General features: G+C 38.6%; 1 protein-coding gene across 2 annotated transcripts in view; it reads right to left on the bottom strand.

Moving 5' to 3' along the window:
• cacna2d3 (calcium channel, voltage dependent, alpha2/delta subunit 3) overlaps nucleotides 1–17660 on the bottom strand; it is a 35887-nt gene that overhangs the window by 5814 nt on the left and 12413 nt on the right. For both annotated transcript variants that reach the window (XM_055027283.1, XM_055027284.1), the window contains exons 6-26: nucleotides 15779–15941; nucleotides 15150–15281; nucleotides 13765–13819; nucleotides 13490–13640; nucleotides 13172–13246; nucleotides 13005–13094; nucleotides 9752–9865; nucleotides 8811–8889; nucleotides 7281–7414; nucleotides 5490–5561; nucleotides 4866–4946; nucleotides 4712–4786; nucleotides 3820–3903; nucleotides 3485–3556; nucleotides 3337–3398; nucleotides 2499–2566; nucleotides 2269–2314; nucleotides 2072–2169; nucleotides 1914–2007; nucleotides 998–1081; nucleotides 757–878 (exon numbers count right to left, since the gene is read on the bottom strand). In XM_055027283.1, coding sequence (XP_054883258.1) covers nucleotides 757–878; nucleotides 998–1081; nucleotides 1914–2007; nucleotides 2072–2169; nucleotides 2269–2314; nucleotides 2499–2566; nucleotides 3337–3398; nucleotides 3485–3556; nucleotides 3820–3903; nucleotides 4712–4786; nucleotides 4866–4946; nucleotides 5490–5561; nucleotides 7281–7414; nucleotides 8811–8889; nucleotides 9752–9865; nucleotides 13005–13094; nucleotides 13172–13246; nucleotides 13490–13640; nucleotides 13765–13819; nucleotides 15150–15281; nucleotides 15779–15941 — 1951 coding nt within the window. The remainder of the gene's footprint in view (nucleotides 1–756; nucleotides 879–997; nucleotides 1082–1913; nucleotides 2008–2071; nucleotides 2170–2268; nucleotides 2315–2498; nucleotides 2567–3336; nucleotides 3399–3484; nucleotides 3557–3819; nucleotides 3904–4711; nucleotides 4787–4865; nucleotides 4947–5489; nucleotides 5562–7280; nucleotides 7415–8810; nucleotides 8890–9751; nucleotides 9866–13004; nucleotides 13095–13171; nucleotides 13247–13489; nucleotides 13641–13764; nucleotides 13820–15149; nucleotides 15282–15778; nucleotides 15942–17660) is intronic.

Genomic DNA, 17660 nt, shown 5'->3' on the forward strand with positions numbered 1-17660 from the left:
ACAAAGCTCTGCTATAAAAATAACCAGAAATTGTGTTTGCTGTAAATAACAATCCCCAATGTGAAGAGAGAAGTGCCAAAGACAGAATGACTGAAAGACACAGACTGAATGACGATTCAAAGTCTAATTTAAGTTATTGTTCACAACTTCACCTTCTGTTCACTGAGGACGAAATTCATCTTGAGCAATCAAACTCAATGGGAGAAATCCCAAACAGAGCAGTGAAGGGAGATGATAGTTGAGCAAAATTGCATATGAAGACAATGGCCGTGCTGATAAAACACTAAATTTACCAAAATATTTTTGATATTTTTAATACCAAAAATAAAAATAAATAAATCAATTTAGTGCAGGATTTAGGAGATCAGCATGTGGCTCTGCTGAGATTGCTTTAACTGTTGTCGGTGTCACCCGGTGCCAAGTTCTGGTAAAAATTGAAATCAGTTTCTCAAAGTTTTCCAACAGAGTTAAGGAAGACTTAAAAGTGCGATGGACCAACACAAACACGTATCAGTATCGACTTTGGAGATTTCTCACTGAAGACAAGCAGCAGACACTGGGGCCTTCATTTCCAAACTATTTGAAAATTTACTGTCTCATGAACAAAATGGTTCCAATCTGCTGGGATACACCTGAAAATTCAGCAGCAAAATAACAATAATTTAGAAAATAAAGCTAGTTTTCCAGGGATTCAGAGAGCTGACAATTGACTTTTCTTAGAGTCCATAGTGTAATCACAGCGTCAGTGCAGAGTACCTGTGCTGAAGGGGATGGAGTAAACAAATGTGCCTGGGACCTGCTCTGCCGCTCTCCTGTACCACAGGGGGAAATGATCAGCATTAAACACACCCTCCTCGTCCTCCGCTGTCAGGAAATTTCTGTGCAGCCACAGAGACACACAGAGGACGAAACAGAGGTGAGAAGACAATGATTAGGTTCACCACCTCGCTTCATGTTTCAAGTAATGATTAGAGAGATGTCGAGCTGCAGCACTCACTGAGCAGTCGGTACAAACAGGTTGGTTCTGGACAGACCAGTTCGAGTGCCCAGGAATGCAATCTCCACCCCTTTGTCTGGGTTCCTGTAGGGGGGATGCAAAGGAGATGGTAACCAAATAAACTCATCTTTGTTTCAGCTGTGCCACACTCACAGTGACTTGCAAAAGTATTGAACTTTACAGATTAATATATTTAATTGCAAATTAATTTAAAAAACCACCACAAAGTGGCTTCAACTGTGAAGGAGAAAGAAAATTATACATGTTAAATTTCTTTGAGACAGACATTATATCATTATCAAAGTAAGATATTAGCTTATTTTAAAACTATTTTGAAAGACTTTTGTGTTATTAATCTGGAACTGTTTTCTTCTTTCACCTCTCCAACAGGAAATACATCATTTTTACCGATGGTAGTTTGTATTTTTCTAAAATGTGTTTGATTTTTATCATATCCTCCTGGACCCTCACGTCCAAATAAACAATGCATGCATATAGAAGTTTAGGTAAAATTGTGCATTTTCTGTATGTTAATAACTATAACTGTGATATTGCAAAAAATCTTTTCACAACGTCCCGTTAAAAATATCCTTGTTTTTCATCAATGTTGCTGATGTTGTTCAGAAAATAAGACAAAATCCTCAAAATTTTGACACTTGAATTGATAAACTACTTTGACCTATGTAAACATAACATTTAAAACTGATAATAATATAATCTTGACATAAAGGATCATGATTCATGGATGAAGGGGTTAAAATTGTTAAACAGACACAAAAAGCCAGATTCAGATACGATTTAAACTCTGATCAAATGTTGAATGAGTTGTTAATGGAATGAGAAACACAACAAGAATCAAAACGTATCCTGACTGCGTTGGGGGAGAAGTAGAGGAAGTGTTTCCTTATGTTCTTACTCTGATTTGTTGAGAGCCAGGCTGTTCCAGTAGCTCTTCAGTGGAGCCGTGACGACGGCGTCGAACAACACTTCCTGTATCAACTCTCTGTCACCTGAATGATGCAGCACAAGTTACCTTACAAACCACAAAAACCAGTTTAGGTTCAACTCTCTTACATTTGAGGTGTGCTCTGCGGCCAGTCATGAAGAGCTTTATGGCTTGAATCTGGGTCAGGTGGCGGTGCTCGTGTTTCTCCTCCGTGTTGCAGTAGGTCCTGAGTCCAGCCCAAACAAATCAGAACCCAATCCACATAATGCCAAATGATGTAACCTAAATAACGCATGAGCGACCACCTTTACAAGCCTTGCCTCACCATTCATCTGCCAGGGCGACATCTGGCTGTTCCAGATCACGGAGCCCTGAAAAACGACAGTCAGTAACGCTCCAGCAATGCCGCTCCACATTGACTCAGGCACTGATTGAGTTTACATGAGCAAAAGGTTTTCTGGTGACACAGAAATCTGAGTTCTGCGCCATGTAAGCATATTGCTCATCCATCTTTGTTGACGTCATATTGTGTGAGATGGACTTGGATTAAAGTACCTGCATCCATCGATACATTTCCTCTGAAGAAATACTTTCCGTGACCTCTTGAAAGAGCAACTCCGACACTGGAACCACAAACGCAAAGGAGTGTAAAAGTTAAGTTATTCCTTCAGTGGGCTGCAGACTTTAAAGAAGAGTGTATAAAGGTACAGACATAATTTTATTCTCAGCTTCTGGTATTAAATCAAAGTAACTTTTCCTGTTGTTTGTCAGTTAGAATTGCTATAATTATCACTATTTACAAGAAGTGGAAGGCCACCAAAAACCTTTAAGCCACTTCATGGATTTAAAAAAAAAGAATTTTCTGTCATTTAGCAAATACAATGTGTTTCTAATCCCAAAGGACCTAAAACAGGGAATGTTTAATCAGAGCTTTTGTCAGAAAGGTGAGGAAAAGAAAGACGTGTCTTTTTCTGTAACAAAAGTCAATTTATTTTTGAATGTAGCAAACAAAATGTAACTATCAATTGGTCAAACATCCTGATTGACGAGCCAAATGCAAAGAAAAAAAGAAATTTTTATTTCTAATTCCTTAAATTCATCAAAACTAAGAATTCCCACAAATTATTGTCTGTAAATGCATCATTCAAAAGGCAAACAAATTGTTGCGGTTATTAAAGTCTGATAATTAGACCAAGTTATGATGTTTCAATGAGAAAACAGACACCTACATTTTGACCATGCAGCACTTTTTTTCCTCTTCTACATTATATGTTGCGTTCCTAACTTAAAAATGGAGTAGGTAGGTCAGAGCCGAATTAAAAGCTCTGACTCAGTATTGACCAGTTAAATCTTGAGGTTTGATCTCTAGAGGGAATTAAAGGTTTTAAATCACCTGAATGGAGTTCCTTTGATGTCGGTGTAGTAGTAGTCATTGTGCATCTTGAGAACACGCCTCTGAAATAAAGTTTGTTTATTCCTAAGAGATTAAAGATGATGACCGTCTGATGATGTACACTAAACAGTCTTATCTGCAGCCTCACCCCTCGGTCCACGGTTCTCTTCACGTCCATAGAGAAAGTCCCCGTCCTCCTGTTTACCATGGCGTTACGTAGCTGAGCGATAAGACAAGGCGAAGCTCGGTCAGTGATCTAGCAGTTTTGTCTGCTCAAGATTTCTGTACAAATTTGCTGCGAAAACTGTGCTTGGAAATAACCAGACTGTTCTCAGGATCATTTAGTCTGATGGAAGCTCTCGGTAAGATTGGGAGAAAAAATATTAAAAAGTAATGTTGCACATCCGAATAGATTTAGTCTGAATTGCATTTGGTTAGGAGAAAGTCAACTTTGCTCCTTTTGTAATAAGGTTTTGCACGTACGATGTCGTCCTTGTCTTCCCACTCCACCTCAGAGAGATCCACGCTGCTGTAATAAGGCTTCCTCCTCCTCTGTCCCTCCTGATACTGCACAAAGTAAAACAAGAAGCACAGATTAATAATCTCATCCCTGCAAACCTGCTTTATTTTACTGACAAAGCTCACACACAGAAGCTAATCTAGTCTGAAATAATGTGCTCCATGTTTTCATAATACATATCACGGACGTAGAAAACATAAATTCAAAGCTTTTTCACTTAAGTCTGTCTTTTTGTCATGTAATGAATCCTCATTCTCTTCTTATTTATCAAGCACTGTTAAGGCGCTTTTGCAGAGTAATTACTTAACAAATCATCTATGAAATTAACACTGTCAGGTGAATTAAAATTAATTAATATGATTGATAGAAACTCCACGCTCAAACAAGAACACGTCAAGCTCTGCCTCTGCCCCGATTCACATGAAACGTCAACGACTACGACAGGCACAAAGAGACACAAAGAACCAGCACAGACTGACACACACAGTCGCACAGAGAGCTGTAGCACTAACACTGGCGTACACAGATCCACCAGCACAGCCAAAGCTCCTTGAGGAACCAGAGGTCCCAGAGCGAGGGGCCGTGGTTTCTGCCAGCAAGTGTTAAGTTACCTCTGGGAAATCTCAGGCCAGCCAGCCTTATGAGTGGCCTTTATCCCTGCATGCATACATCAAAGGAAAAGGTGGGATTACAGACTATACAAGCTCATGTAGCCTCTCAGCCAGATATCACATTAGACTCTGTGTGCCCTTAAGGATATTTTTGATGATGTGCACAAAACCAAAGGAAAAGAGAGGGTAAAGTAAAGGAATGCTGCAAGACTGAGGCAGTCAAAACGCAGAGAAGCTCAGTTACCAAAGGCCTGAGGTCCGGATGCGTCAGGATGTAGCCATTATTTGTGATTGCAAAAGCATATCCATGGATCCCTAACTGCAGGGAGAAGAGGAGTGTCAGACAGGGTTGAAGAAGACATAAAAACAGTGATCTAGCCGAGGAAAGCTGATTGTACCATATGTTTTGGGATGAGCTTCATCAGCTCCTGCAGAGGGATGTCTGTGCCAGCGACTCCCAGCAGAATACCCTGGTTCTTCTGCATGAGAAGTTGCAACACACCATTAAGAGGCTATCACACAACAAAAACTGGGAAACATGCACTGCCAGGGTAAAATGGAGTCAGACCTTCTATTGCTTTCTTCAACGAATCAGTGATTATGTTTTTACGAGGTTCTAAAATCATTTTTTTAAGTGGGAGTCGGATAGGGACCACTTATGCTAAGTGGCACAACAAAACCAAAGGCTTCAACATAAAAAAAAAATAATAAAAATGGGCACTCCTTGAAGCACAAAAAAAGATAATTAAAAAGAGTTTAAAAAATCCACCAATATCCTTATTTATTAAGTAGGTAGAGTAAAATTATTCTTCATAGGCATGGATCTGTTCCTCACAATCTGTCTTTATTTTTTTCAGTCACTTTCAAGAGTAAATCTGAATGGTCTGGCATCTGAAAAAGCAACAAAGTCTGAATAAAGTCTTTTTGTAAGCAGGGAAATACTGCGCTTGGAGAACATCCCATCTTGTTAAGTCGGTTTATCTGACCTCCGGTCTGAACCTCTATGCGAAATATTTACTCACCGTTTCATTCTTTGTGCTGAAGACCGGCATCGCTACTGTCGTCGTCAGAGCTGGACCTGATTTACCGCGAAGCTGAAACAAATAACAAGCAAAACTTAATTAGCTCATAATTTTTATAAATAAAAAGAAATCAAATCAAATTAAATCATTTTTTAATATGTACCTGCTAATGTAAGGGTAATTATTTATTCAGTCATTCAACAACGAAAAGCTGGTTTAAATGTGTTACCTGAGTTGTTAATCCTAAGCAAACTTATAATACATTCAATAAGCACAATCAATCCAAATATATTAATGAGTAAATTAATATAAACACAAAGAGGAACTCAAAGTGCAGATCTCCTGTGCAAAAGTGATGCTTGCTTTTTTGTACAAGTGATGTAACAGAGTTTCTATTTTTCTTACTTTGTGTAAATCTGCTTAAAAAAACAAACAAACATACGTTCAATAATAAATTCAGAATGCCAGAGCAACATATTTTAATACAAACAAGTGTCAAAATTTAGAAAATGTAATTTACTGCAACATTGTAAACTCAAATTTGAAAACTAGACTTTGTTTGGTGGCAAAACCAGCAATAAAAAATAAATGTTAATTTATTTCTAGCATCAGAACATTGCAGTTTCAAGTCGTCAACCAAGATGAAGATTAAAATAATTAAGCAAATGTTCACAGTTGGATGAGGTCTGTTATGTCTCCCCCGCATGAGTCAAGACAATCAGCTTCATGTTCATATAGGTGTGTGTGTGTGTGTGTGTGTGTGTGTGTGTGCTGCAGACTGTTTGTGCATAAACATGAAGAGAAACCCCTGTAAGCTGCTACAAGTTGACAAAATGAAGAATAGAGGGTCCTTAAACTCATCATTGCACACAATGGTGGACAAATCCCAGCTGCTTAGTCTCCCTGAACTGTGTCCACACAAACATGCACAGGGTAAACGTATGGATGCCAAACAATCTGCACACCATCCCTCCTTTCCTCCCCTCCTCTCGGTCTCTCCTCCAATGTCAGTTTTATTATGGGCTTTAGGAGATAAAGTGCAATGATCCACAGAATGATGAATGGTGTGTCTGAGGTTGAGATACAGGAGCACACACTCCAGAGGACAATCTCCCAACCATTTGTGTGTGTGTGTGTAATTTCATGTGTATTTTACTGGGTACATTGTCTCCTAACTGGAAGGAAGAACAATAAAGGCCTCTGTGCTGAAAGTGCATCTCCACACTTTAAATTTTGTGGGAAAATATTGAAGCAAGATTATATTTAACCTCTAAAATCATATTTGCTGAATCTGAGAGGAAAACATTGTTCTACTCCATGTATCCATTTGTCAGTTTAGATTTTTTTTAAACAAAAATTTCAAATTGCCATAAAGATATTTTCCTCTATAGCATGAGAAAGCTGACGGAGAAGAAAAGACACAAAGAATGAATTGTTAGTGAGTTAAAGTAAAGTACACACGTCTGTGCATTGAAAGTGTGGATGCAGACGTAAAAGGAAGGAGGAATCCATGCAGATTAATGGAGCTCATAATTAGGAATCATTATAGAAGCATAATGAATAATGATGAGAGAACAGATCCACACATGGACTCTCCTCACTGTATGCCGCCTCTAATAGCATGCAACCCAAGATAACATCACTACAAAAGATGATCTAAAGCTTATCGGGAAAAATGTAAATTCCTGAATGTTTTTCATGCCTGCAGTGACACTAGATTACCAATGTAAATAGAAGATATATCTTGACAAGGAAGATGGGACTGCAGTTAATGCAGTGTGACATACTTACAGCACTGTCCGCGTACGCTTCAGTCCACACCGTGTCGTGTTCGTGATCGATAACCTTTGGACGGCTCATGACGTGAAGATACCTCATCACGTTCTCCTGGACATCGGCCAGAGTGGAGATCTGACTAAAATACCCTGAAATAAGACGGAAACTAAATAAAATAAAAAAAGATACCAAACAAAGTGGAACTGCTCATCATCAACATGGTTTTTAACACATCAGACACAAGAAGAATGTCTGATTTACTGCATAAAACAGGATCCAAGATGCAAATGTTCCCCAAAAACAGTTCAATGGGAAACATCAGAAGATTTTGAGAACGACTCAGCTAATAGGACTTCCTGATGCACACTGGTAAAGAGGCGATGGTTATTATAAATGGACCAAGCCAAATAACAAAACAAAAGCAAAGACGTGCAGAACCCTCGGAGTCTGAAGTTGAAAAATGTGAGTGTAGCGTTTTTACATGCAGCCAATTTTGAATCCACAAGAAAAAGATTAAACAAAATTTCACCTTAATGAACCTAAGAATGCCATTTTTTAATTCAACAAATCTGTTACATAATTTTAATCACTGTGGAATGATTCAGTTCAAGGTTGAGAAGTTTGTATTTTGCCATTTTCACATTTTTTGCACATAACAGATTGAAGAAATGCTTAATTGATCTCAAGTGGTGTGTAGACTAGTGCAGTTAATCAGTTTCAGATTTTGAACTAAAGATGATCAAATGGTTCAAGATTCCTGAAAATAATGCTGAAAACATCCTGGATTTTTGCTCCAAATCAAAACTTTATAGTAATTAACCAGATGCTGTTTTCTCAAATTTTCTTTTTTAGCAGGAATCCTTTGCCCACTGCCTCGACATGAAAACAAGCAAGAAAAGACCTGTGGAACTGACAGCTATTGAGAACTTTTGCATGTAAGAATGTTTATACCACCCTCTATCAGATGGTGCCCTGGGTGGAGAGCCATAATGGGTTCATCATAAACTGCCACTGTAGCAGAGAGCTGAATGGAAATGCTCATTTTTGTACATTGTTGTTGTCCAGAGTCCTGTCACTGCAGCTGCTGCAGGTTCCCAGCGTTTCAGATTTGAGCAGCAGCTCCTGACAATATTTCACATCGGACATGTGAGGTTATTTCACAGAGGGGGGTCCGTCAGAGGAGAGGGGGTTCGGTGCTTGTCATTCTACAATTCCTCAGTGATCCGTTTTCCTGCCTGCGACTCTCCCATTCAGGGAGCACTCATCCGAAGCGCTGACACGTGGCAGCCATCAGCAGAGAGCAGCCGAGAGGTAGACAGTGACAGGAAGAGGGATTAGAGCAGATTGAACTCTGACCCCGCCCCCCACTTCAAGTGACACTTCATTGCCTCTTGGCAGACGGTATCTGAGCCAGACCATGCAGACGCACACATACACGTGACAGATACAAAACACCAAAGCGCCAAAGCTGATATCTTCAGGCTATCATATTCATGCAGACAAAGCAAACAGCACTTTAAAAGTGTTCATCAAAACGTCTCCAACCTTTGTTGGCACAAGCCATCCATTTCAGGTTATCTGCAAATGCAGACTCTCGCCCAATCAGGTAGGGGAATATGCGCACCTGTGCAAAGAACACAGACATGATAACGCATCAGAGATTACAAGATAGAAAATACATGGTCTTATTTTGCAATTTAGCTGCTCTTAAAGTTTCTTTTTTCAAGTCACTTTGTGTTTTCAATCTCTGCTGCAGTTAAATCAATTAATGTTCCTCTTGCTGGGGTCTTTGGGATGAGGGCAGGAGCGACTGTCCCTTCGGAGAACACTGTGTGACACGCTGCCAGGCCTGCACGGCTCATCGGCTCCAGATGCTTTGCTAAGCATAAAGCATAGAAAACACTGGATCGCTGCCATGCAGGATCCCTGAGGGCACATGGACCAGGTGGGGGATGGGGTGCCAAACCCTGCCAACACACATACGCTTGAAAGGCCTGAACAAAGGCCCCGAGCTGTTGCTATTGTTGTTCTGTGATTTAATTTCAATTGCCTCTAGATTATACAAACGTAACCGGACAAAGAACTTCAAAACCAGCTCTGAGTCCAGGAAGAGGTGCAGCAGCAGCTCTGTGGTGGAGCACAGAGCTCCTCATGGAGCACTTATGCACACACCGCCCTTGAAAGTTGTTAATTTGCCATGTTTTATTCCTCGTGAGGGAAAAATGAGTTGTAATGCATCAACATATTGAAAAGAAGAAAAGAAAAAAAAAAATCACACTGACATGGATTTTACATTACGGAGTTGTAATGAAGTAAGAAACCAATTCCTCACTACATCAGACAGGAGCTGGGGCTGGCGTAAAGTATTAAAATGTACATTTATTACTGATGCAAGAAAACAGCAGAACAAGCGGAAAGGTCAGAAAAAAATATGTGAGGAGAGTTTCAAACGGAAAGAAAGAAAAAACACGCGGGTCAGGACTTACTTTTCTGTCTGGCCAGTTGTACTTCTCAAAAACATCATCATACATTTCCGTAGCTCCGTCCGTCACAAGCATGATTGCCTGGCTGCACAGGCTGCCACGTCCCGTCTGATTAAACTACAGACGCAGGAAAAAACAAACAGAAAACAGACGTATCACATATTTATTTTTGTTTATGGACAAACATGTCTATGACGTCCGCAGATGTCAGTCAGTAGGGGAGACTTTGTGTTGAAGTAATTCTGAGTAATGCGGCACGTTTCATTCTGATTTCAGAAGATGTAGTGCCGTAATTAACTGGTTTATTGACCTGCAGTGATGTGAATATGGAGACAAAGGGATCCACAGAGACACAATCACAGGACAAATCCTGCTGAGCTCATCTGCTCCTAAATCAGGTTTGAGATCAGATTCAAATCCTCCATGCACATAAACAAAAAGCAAACAAGCAATACAAGATCACCACACTTACAGCTTAATTTATCTGGTTATTTTCGTCCATTACCTGTTTAACCTGGACACACAGGCATAACAATTTAATGCTTGTCACAAAAATGACAAGATTTCCTGATTGTGCGACTACTGCACAACTCCTTTCATAGAAAAGTGTTTACACAAACAGTTTTGATCTGTTTGTCACATTGAAATGCTTCATTTCATCAGACAGATTTTGCTGTCAGACAAAAATAACTCGAATGGATTATGAATAAACTGTAAGTAACATTTCTATGGCTCAGTTTCACTGAATACTTCCTGATCTGTAGCATCAAGGACTCATTTAAACATGAAGCATTCATTTTCTGGTCAAGATAAATTTAAGAACATGAGGAGAAATAATAGTTTTTATATTTTTAAGACTGAAAAAGCGATGCAGTGTCTGATGACACATTGGAGCACAATTCAAAGTCAAAGCCAAATGCTGAAAGTGACCAAAATGGCAATATGTGAAAGCCTGACTGTGCTAATAGTTAATGAAACCAAACATGGCAATGTTTGTTTATAAAGATAATTCAAGATAATTTGGCAATTCTTCTAAATTTTGCTTAACATTCCTCCATATCAATTCACAGATCTGTAAATTATGATGTGGGCCTGATTTAAATAAAATCTTCCTTTGTTGAACTGAGTCCATGTCAACAGATTGTTTTCCTGTCTCTTTCTCACTTCACCAGTCTGAAGGCGGCTACACCCTCATTGTCTATTTCTGAGACTTTGGGACTTCCAGAAAAAGTAAAAACACAAAACAGTAAGAACTTTTATAATATCATCTACTGACCTTAAAAAATAAATAAATAAATAAATAAATAAATAAATAAATAAATAAATAAATAAATAAATAAATAAATAAATAAATCAAGCTAAATGATTTTTTGTTGTATATTACAACAGTAAGTTGTAATATACAACTAGTTTTACTCATAAATTCAGTATCTTGATATCTGTTCTAGTTCTGTGTATCTGGAGAATCTAATATATATTTGTAAATACACTGACTTCTGACTTTTTACAGTGAATTTTCTGAAAACTTCGTAACAGCAAAAGCTGAAAGTTGTAACTTCAGACAAACCACCAAAGGAAACCAGCAAAACACGTGACAATCTGAGCAGATTGTACCTCTGCCACAGTAAGTAAAGTTTTCATATTTAACATTTTGAAGGCAGAAATCATCAGTTTCCCTCTGCAGAAAAATTGAACCATTAAAAGTGAAATCTATGCTTTATAGAAACATCAAGCCCAATTAAGAATAACTAAATTAAACACATATTTGGCTCATATTGTGCTTTTTTATGCTCTGGAGGTGTCAAATGAACCTTAACAGTGTGACAGTGGATCATATTAAACATCTTAAGGAACTGAAGCAGCTCAGTAATTTGATTTACTCTGAGATTTGACATGATTAGATGTCTGAGATAAAGACGGATGAAAATGTAGCACCACTGACTGAATGACTCTCATGCTGCTGAGGAGATAATTGGCCGACAACAAAGTGACAACAGCTGCACAGATGAAGACACTCTATGGTCTTTTATTTGAGTATTTAGTTTATAGTTCATTTGTCAACTCTAGATTAACAAGAATACATATGCAACTCTTTAAATTAAAATCAACTTTCAACAAATTAAATTCTGAAACGTGTGGCAGGCCTTTGATTTATTCAGACAGTTATACGCCTAAAGAAAGTCAAGCTCAATCAGCTGGACTAAAGAACAATATCTACATATAAATATCTGCTGATGATGAGTAATTCAATTGATATGCAGTGTGACATTTCACATTTACACACCAATTTAAGGGATATGAATACTTTCGCAGGCCATCATTTTCCTGGTGTTGATCAGATATTATTATTAAAATCTGATCATCCCAAAACAAGGCTTCTGTTTTTGATTTTTTTGAACAAAAATTACAATAAACAAATGTGGTGGCAAAAGGTTTTTATCATGAACTTGAGGCTTTACGTTGACATGAACAGTTTGTAAAGAAAGTTTGCAATCTGCATCGCTGCGATACTCTCACCAAACTCTATAAGTGCTCCTTGATTCAACAAATTTTTGCTCGATTTCATCTGCAATAAGCTCTTCAGAGTTAATATAACGAGTATCAGTGCAGCTGTGAGTTTTAGCAGCAAGCTACAGAGTAGCCGATTACCATATTCACTGCAGAGCTTTAATTAATCTGACAAACTCAGAGGTAAAAGCTGTGCTCCCTCAGCTCCGGCGGCCCCGGCCACAGCTCATCTGAAAACAGGGAGATAAACGAAATGCAGTCTGGCTCCTGGCTTTATCTCCTCCGTGTTCTAATCAGCTGCAATATTAATCATTGACATTAATTAGAGCCATTAATCACTCTTCAGAATAGATGTGTCCGTGTTTGCAGAGTGAAACGAGGGATTGAAATGGAGCGTTTCAACGGGAGACACAGCTCCCGTTGAAACGCTCAAATATATTTCACTGGAATGTGTTGCTATTTATAAGTGAATGCTGTCATTGTAACAAATGCAAATGCTAAAGTTTTGCCGCCGTTTTAGCCATAGGAGTCCTTTAATCAAAAGGAAACTGAATCCATTTGTCGTAGTCACTCTGTCCTTGTTTTGATGTCAAATTACTATGAATAATAATCCCACAAAATCAGTCAACAAAAAACAAATACATCCATTTGTCATGCTCTGTGTAAGCACAGTTTAAACAGGACGGATAAATGTTTGAACAGCATCTGCATTAAACTGACGGTCAGAGGTTAATGCAGCAGAACTCACATCGTTCAGGATTGTGAAGGCCTCGGTCAGCGCTTCGCCCAGCAGCCCGATCCCTTTGGCAAACAGCTTATCCAGATGCTCACGGAAATGCTGACAGATAAAATCAATAATTTTATAATCCCACAAAACTTTCCCAACGGCAGGAGTTCGAACATTTAGGAACTCACATCTTTGTTGGTTGTGTCGGCTCGGACCAACGTGCCATTCAAACACGGCTCCACATAGTGGATCTCCTGATTATACTGTGGATGAAAAAGAGCAAACAAACAGTCACATACGGTTATACTTTGTCTTGCAAAAGCATCTAACTTTTACCAATTTTCTCCCACTATATCCTCACACTATCAACCACTTCACTGAGTTCTGATGTGATAGTAATGTGACAGAATGTAAAAAAGTTAAGTGTGAGAATATCTGTACAGAAACCTTTTTTTTCTCCCCATAACAACCAAGTCGAGAAAAAGAGGATAAATAAGTAAACATACAGCAATAATGTTGAAGAAGTCATTATCTCCCAGTGTGTCTAAAATGGAGGAAACTGTTTGTCTGGCGATCGTCAGCCTCAGACCCTTCATGCTCCCGCTAACATCCACGAGGATCACCACATCCTTAGGAGACGTGGCTGCCTGGATGTACCTGCAGCATGAAGTTCAATTAAATACGTCAACACAACATGACAGCAACGACAGAACAAGTCAAATTTACATAATTTCTCCTGCATTCAGTTGGAAATTGAACATTTTAACACACAAACACTCACCACTTCCGATTTCTGCAGTCGAAGCTGATTGACTGGTCTGAATTCCACTTTACTCCTGCGGGATAAATTATGGATTCAATTTACAGGAATAAAAAATAAATAAATAAGTGGATGTTTTTTTTTTACAATGAGGAAAACAACGGCTGAGAATAAAATGTTAATTATAAAAAACAATCTCTTTAATGTTCTACTATTGGTCAAATTACATGATGAATCTTATATTTAAACTGTACATCATAAAGTGACTATATTTGCTAAACACCTAAGAAAATATGAGCATAACAACAATAGTTATTCTGTGTTCACTTTAAGCAAACAGCTTATATAACAGATTGGTAAATGTGTTATTTGTTTATAATCCAGGGAGATCAGAAGTGACCAACACCGATATTTATCAGACTGCATAAATCTGATCAGTCCATGTCTACTGTCTACTTTTGGTGTTTTATGTTGCTTATTAAAATTTTGTATCAAATATACCTAAATGTATAGAAATGTTGATTGAACTTATCGTCTTCACCTGCATAAAACTGATTATTGATCTTGAGAAATTGTGGCACAATAAAAGTTTTTTTTTCAAATTGAAAACAAGATGACAGCTGGATCATTTTAAAGCTTGAAAAAGAAAGTGTGCAAAGCAAAGACTTTTTCCCTTGATTCATTTTTATTTATATATTGCGCTTGTCTAACATTGCCTAAATCTTTTTTCTGTGGAATCACATCAGCACCTTTTCTGGATTAGGAAACAGAGGGCTGTTCCCTCCGTGGCTGTAGACCAACACTGGCAAATTCTGATTAATGGCATTCTGTTTAAATGCATCCTCTCTGATGGTCTGTAAAATTACAACATTAGCCAAATTACCCCTTTAGAAAGCCTAAATCATTTGTTCTGATCAGTTTTTTTCCTTTTTACTGCAGTGACAGCTCCCATGAGACAAAGCTTTCTTTTCTTTCTCTTTTTCAATCCCACACACAAACACAAAAGGCTAATCTTTACAAGGATTATGCTCAGAGCTCATTCTGGACAAAAGGGTTACTTGATCAGTAACTCCAAAGTTTTAAAGTCCAACTAAAAACCAAACAATTAAGATCTTCTCTGTTTAAGGCTTATTATCACAACATAAAATCCACTCGATGCCTTTGAAACAAAATTGATGAGAAGCCTTTTAGTTCAGAAAAAGTTCACTTTACATCTCGGGGGGATTTGACAGATGTATTCCCAAGAATATTTTTATTAATTTATCATTTCTTGATTAAAAGATTTACTAAAACTTTTAAAAAGGAAAGCTGCACAATTTTAAAGTGTTCTTATAAGATAGACTTCAGTAGCAATTGTTACAAAAAGCCTGAACTTGAATGAGAAGAGCAGGAGCGACAGCTCTCACCAGGGTACTGTCTGAAGAAACCTTTGGCACTTCCAAAGTACTGCCAGATGAGCGTTGGATCTCTTTCAAAGTTTTCTACAAACACCTTGTTCAAGGCCTCCGACCAGTAAACCCCATTCATGATATCTGCATCTGGAAACGACAGAGGCAAAGAAAAGGACAAGTGAATTAAATGGCGATAATGGTAGCCATCTTGGTCGCCATTAGTGCCTGCATGATTGACCTTTGTCCCTTATTGACACCCTCTGAAGCCGACACAATGGCTGCATCTGAATCATCCCCTCCCTTCCTGCTGCTGGACGAGCCTCTCTTTGTGCAGAGAGCAGAGAGTTATTGGGAGTCTATTTGAACCGAACAAAAGCCACCCAGGATATGTGACAACAAGAAGCAGCCGAGCAGCTATCCGTATGAACATCTTAACAGCAGGCTTTGCCTTTTATGTCTGGGCTGCTATCGATCGCCCGACTTCACTTCCCACAGCCTGTGACACTGATACAGCCCCGGCTACCATTCCTCACTTTCATCACTCACTTATCCCGCTCCATCTCTCCTCCCTCTTCATCAGCCTCCTGTATTGTAGGTAAATAACTCTGAGTCCTGCATCTGTGGCACGCTCCAGGAGTCCTCACCTTTATTGTACATGTTGGTGGGCACCTGCACCACACTGAGGCTCAGGTTGACTGAAAGGTTGTTGAAATGGTCGTTGGGCTCCAGGATGAACTCTCCCCCCAGCTCCACGGGTTTCTCGTCTTCGCCCACCTCGTTGATCAGCACAGCGTTGAAGTACTCGAACTAAAATGCAAAAAGGGAATACGTGTGATGTAAGACGAGTGTCAAAACTCATTTTCGTTTTGGGCCAAATCAAGATCTTGAATGTTCTTAAAGGGCCGGTTGAGCCAGAATGGTTTGATAAAACCTGTTAAATTTTTCAAATATTAACAAATAGCTGTCCTTGCAGTTTAAGTGGTTCCTAAAATTAAACATTTTGTCACATCGTTACTCCAGAATTTTGTGATTTTTGTTTATTTTGGGGGGAGGGTAATATATATATATATATATATATATATATATATATATATATATATATATATATATATATATATTCAAAGAATTTTGCAATATTTATGTCAATGTGTGATGTGAATTGTGACTTTGTTAATCGTCACATCGATCACAGATTAATAACTTGACATCAAATTACTAGGCTGAGACAGCGGTGTTGTAAAAGTATAAAATACTGCCTCCTACAGGTGGGGCTTAGATGTCAGTCATACCCAGTGTTTTTGAACACTTTTGTAGAAAATTTGCAGTTATTCAGCAGTGAGAAAAAAATTTGGGAATCTGTTGGTTTTGGCATGAATTTTCTGGGAAGACTAGTTGTTTTAAAATAAAAAGATAGATTTTAATCTAAATTAGATTAAAAATATTAAGATGTTCATAGAACCCACCAACAAAGTTATTGTTTTTAGAGATCAGCCTCATCTAACTTTGATTCAAGTTGATGTGACAAGATGTCCCAACACCTTCATCTCCATGGTTCTTCTATGATTTACCAACAATTTGGTGTTTTTGACCACCAGAATCATTTACCCCCTTTGGCAGGTCACAGTTTGGATATTTTTTTAGATATCTACTAAAGTTAATGTCTTACATGTTTGCTCTGCTATTGATATGAAGACTTATTGGCCACCAGTTTAAATATCTGCTGCATTTATTCAGAGAATAAATGCAGCTTCTTCCTCAGTCTTGGAGCAGAGCTTAGTGCTGCCGGCGTTTTTTTGGGGGGGGGATTTTTCTGTGTGCAGTTTTTAATCACTGAGTTTCCTCTGGTGGCTCCAGTTCACCACCATCATCTAGAAACACTTATGTTTGGTAAACTGGAGTTTCCAAATCACCCTGAGTTGCTGGACTTTTATCTGTGCGTTGTTGTCTTTGTGATGGATTGGTGACCTGTCCGCGGCGTAGTGATTCGTTGAGTGCTGGAGATCAAGACCCTGCACCAGATTAGGCAGGCATAGGAATGAAGATCCATCCATTTTCTATGAGCTGACTGACCTTTCCTATTTATCTTTGTGCCAATTTAAATAAATGCTGCAAAAAAGCATGAATAAACACGAGATGTTACCACCTGCAGTAAATCATCACAGAAAGTTGCTAAACAGTGTCAGAATCAAGAATGTCAGACTTGTCCAGACAAAAACACGGCTTAGACTTTGAAAACTGTAAGAAAAATAATTACTGAACAGATACTTTTGTCAGATGAGCATTTTTGAGAGGCAGAACAAACAAAATAGTACTCAACACTGCCAGTCAAGCATAGTGCAGGTGCATTACAGTCTCAGGGAGTTTTTACAGGAGGAAATTGCCAATTTCGAGTTGCACCGTGATGAAGGAGAGCTATCACAAAGTTATGGACTGTCACACCGAACCCTGTAGACTGCACTTTATTTTACTGGGAACAATTTTATCCAACAAGATAATACACAACCTGACGCAAACCTTCAAAATGTC

The sequence above is a fragment of the Poeciliopsis prolifica genome, unplaced genomic scaffold, assembly GCF_027474105.1.
Source record: "Poeciliopsis prolifica strain line A6 unplaced genomic scaffold, Auburn_PproV2 SCAFFOLD003, whole genome shotgun sequence".
Classification (NCBI taxonomy): domain Eukaryota; kingdom Metazoa; phylum Chordata; class Actinopteri; order Cyprinodontiformes; family Poeciliidae; genus Poeciliopsis; species Poeciliopsis prolifica.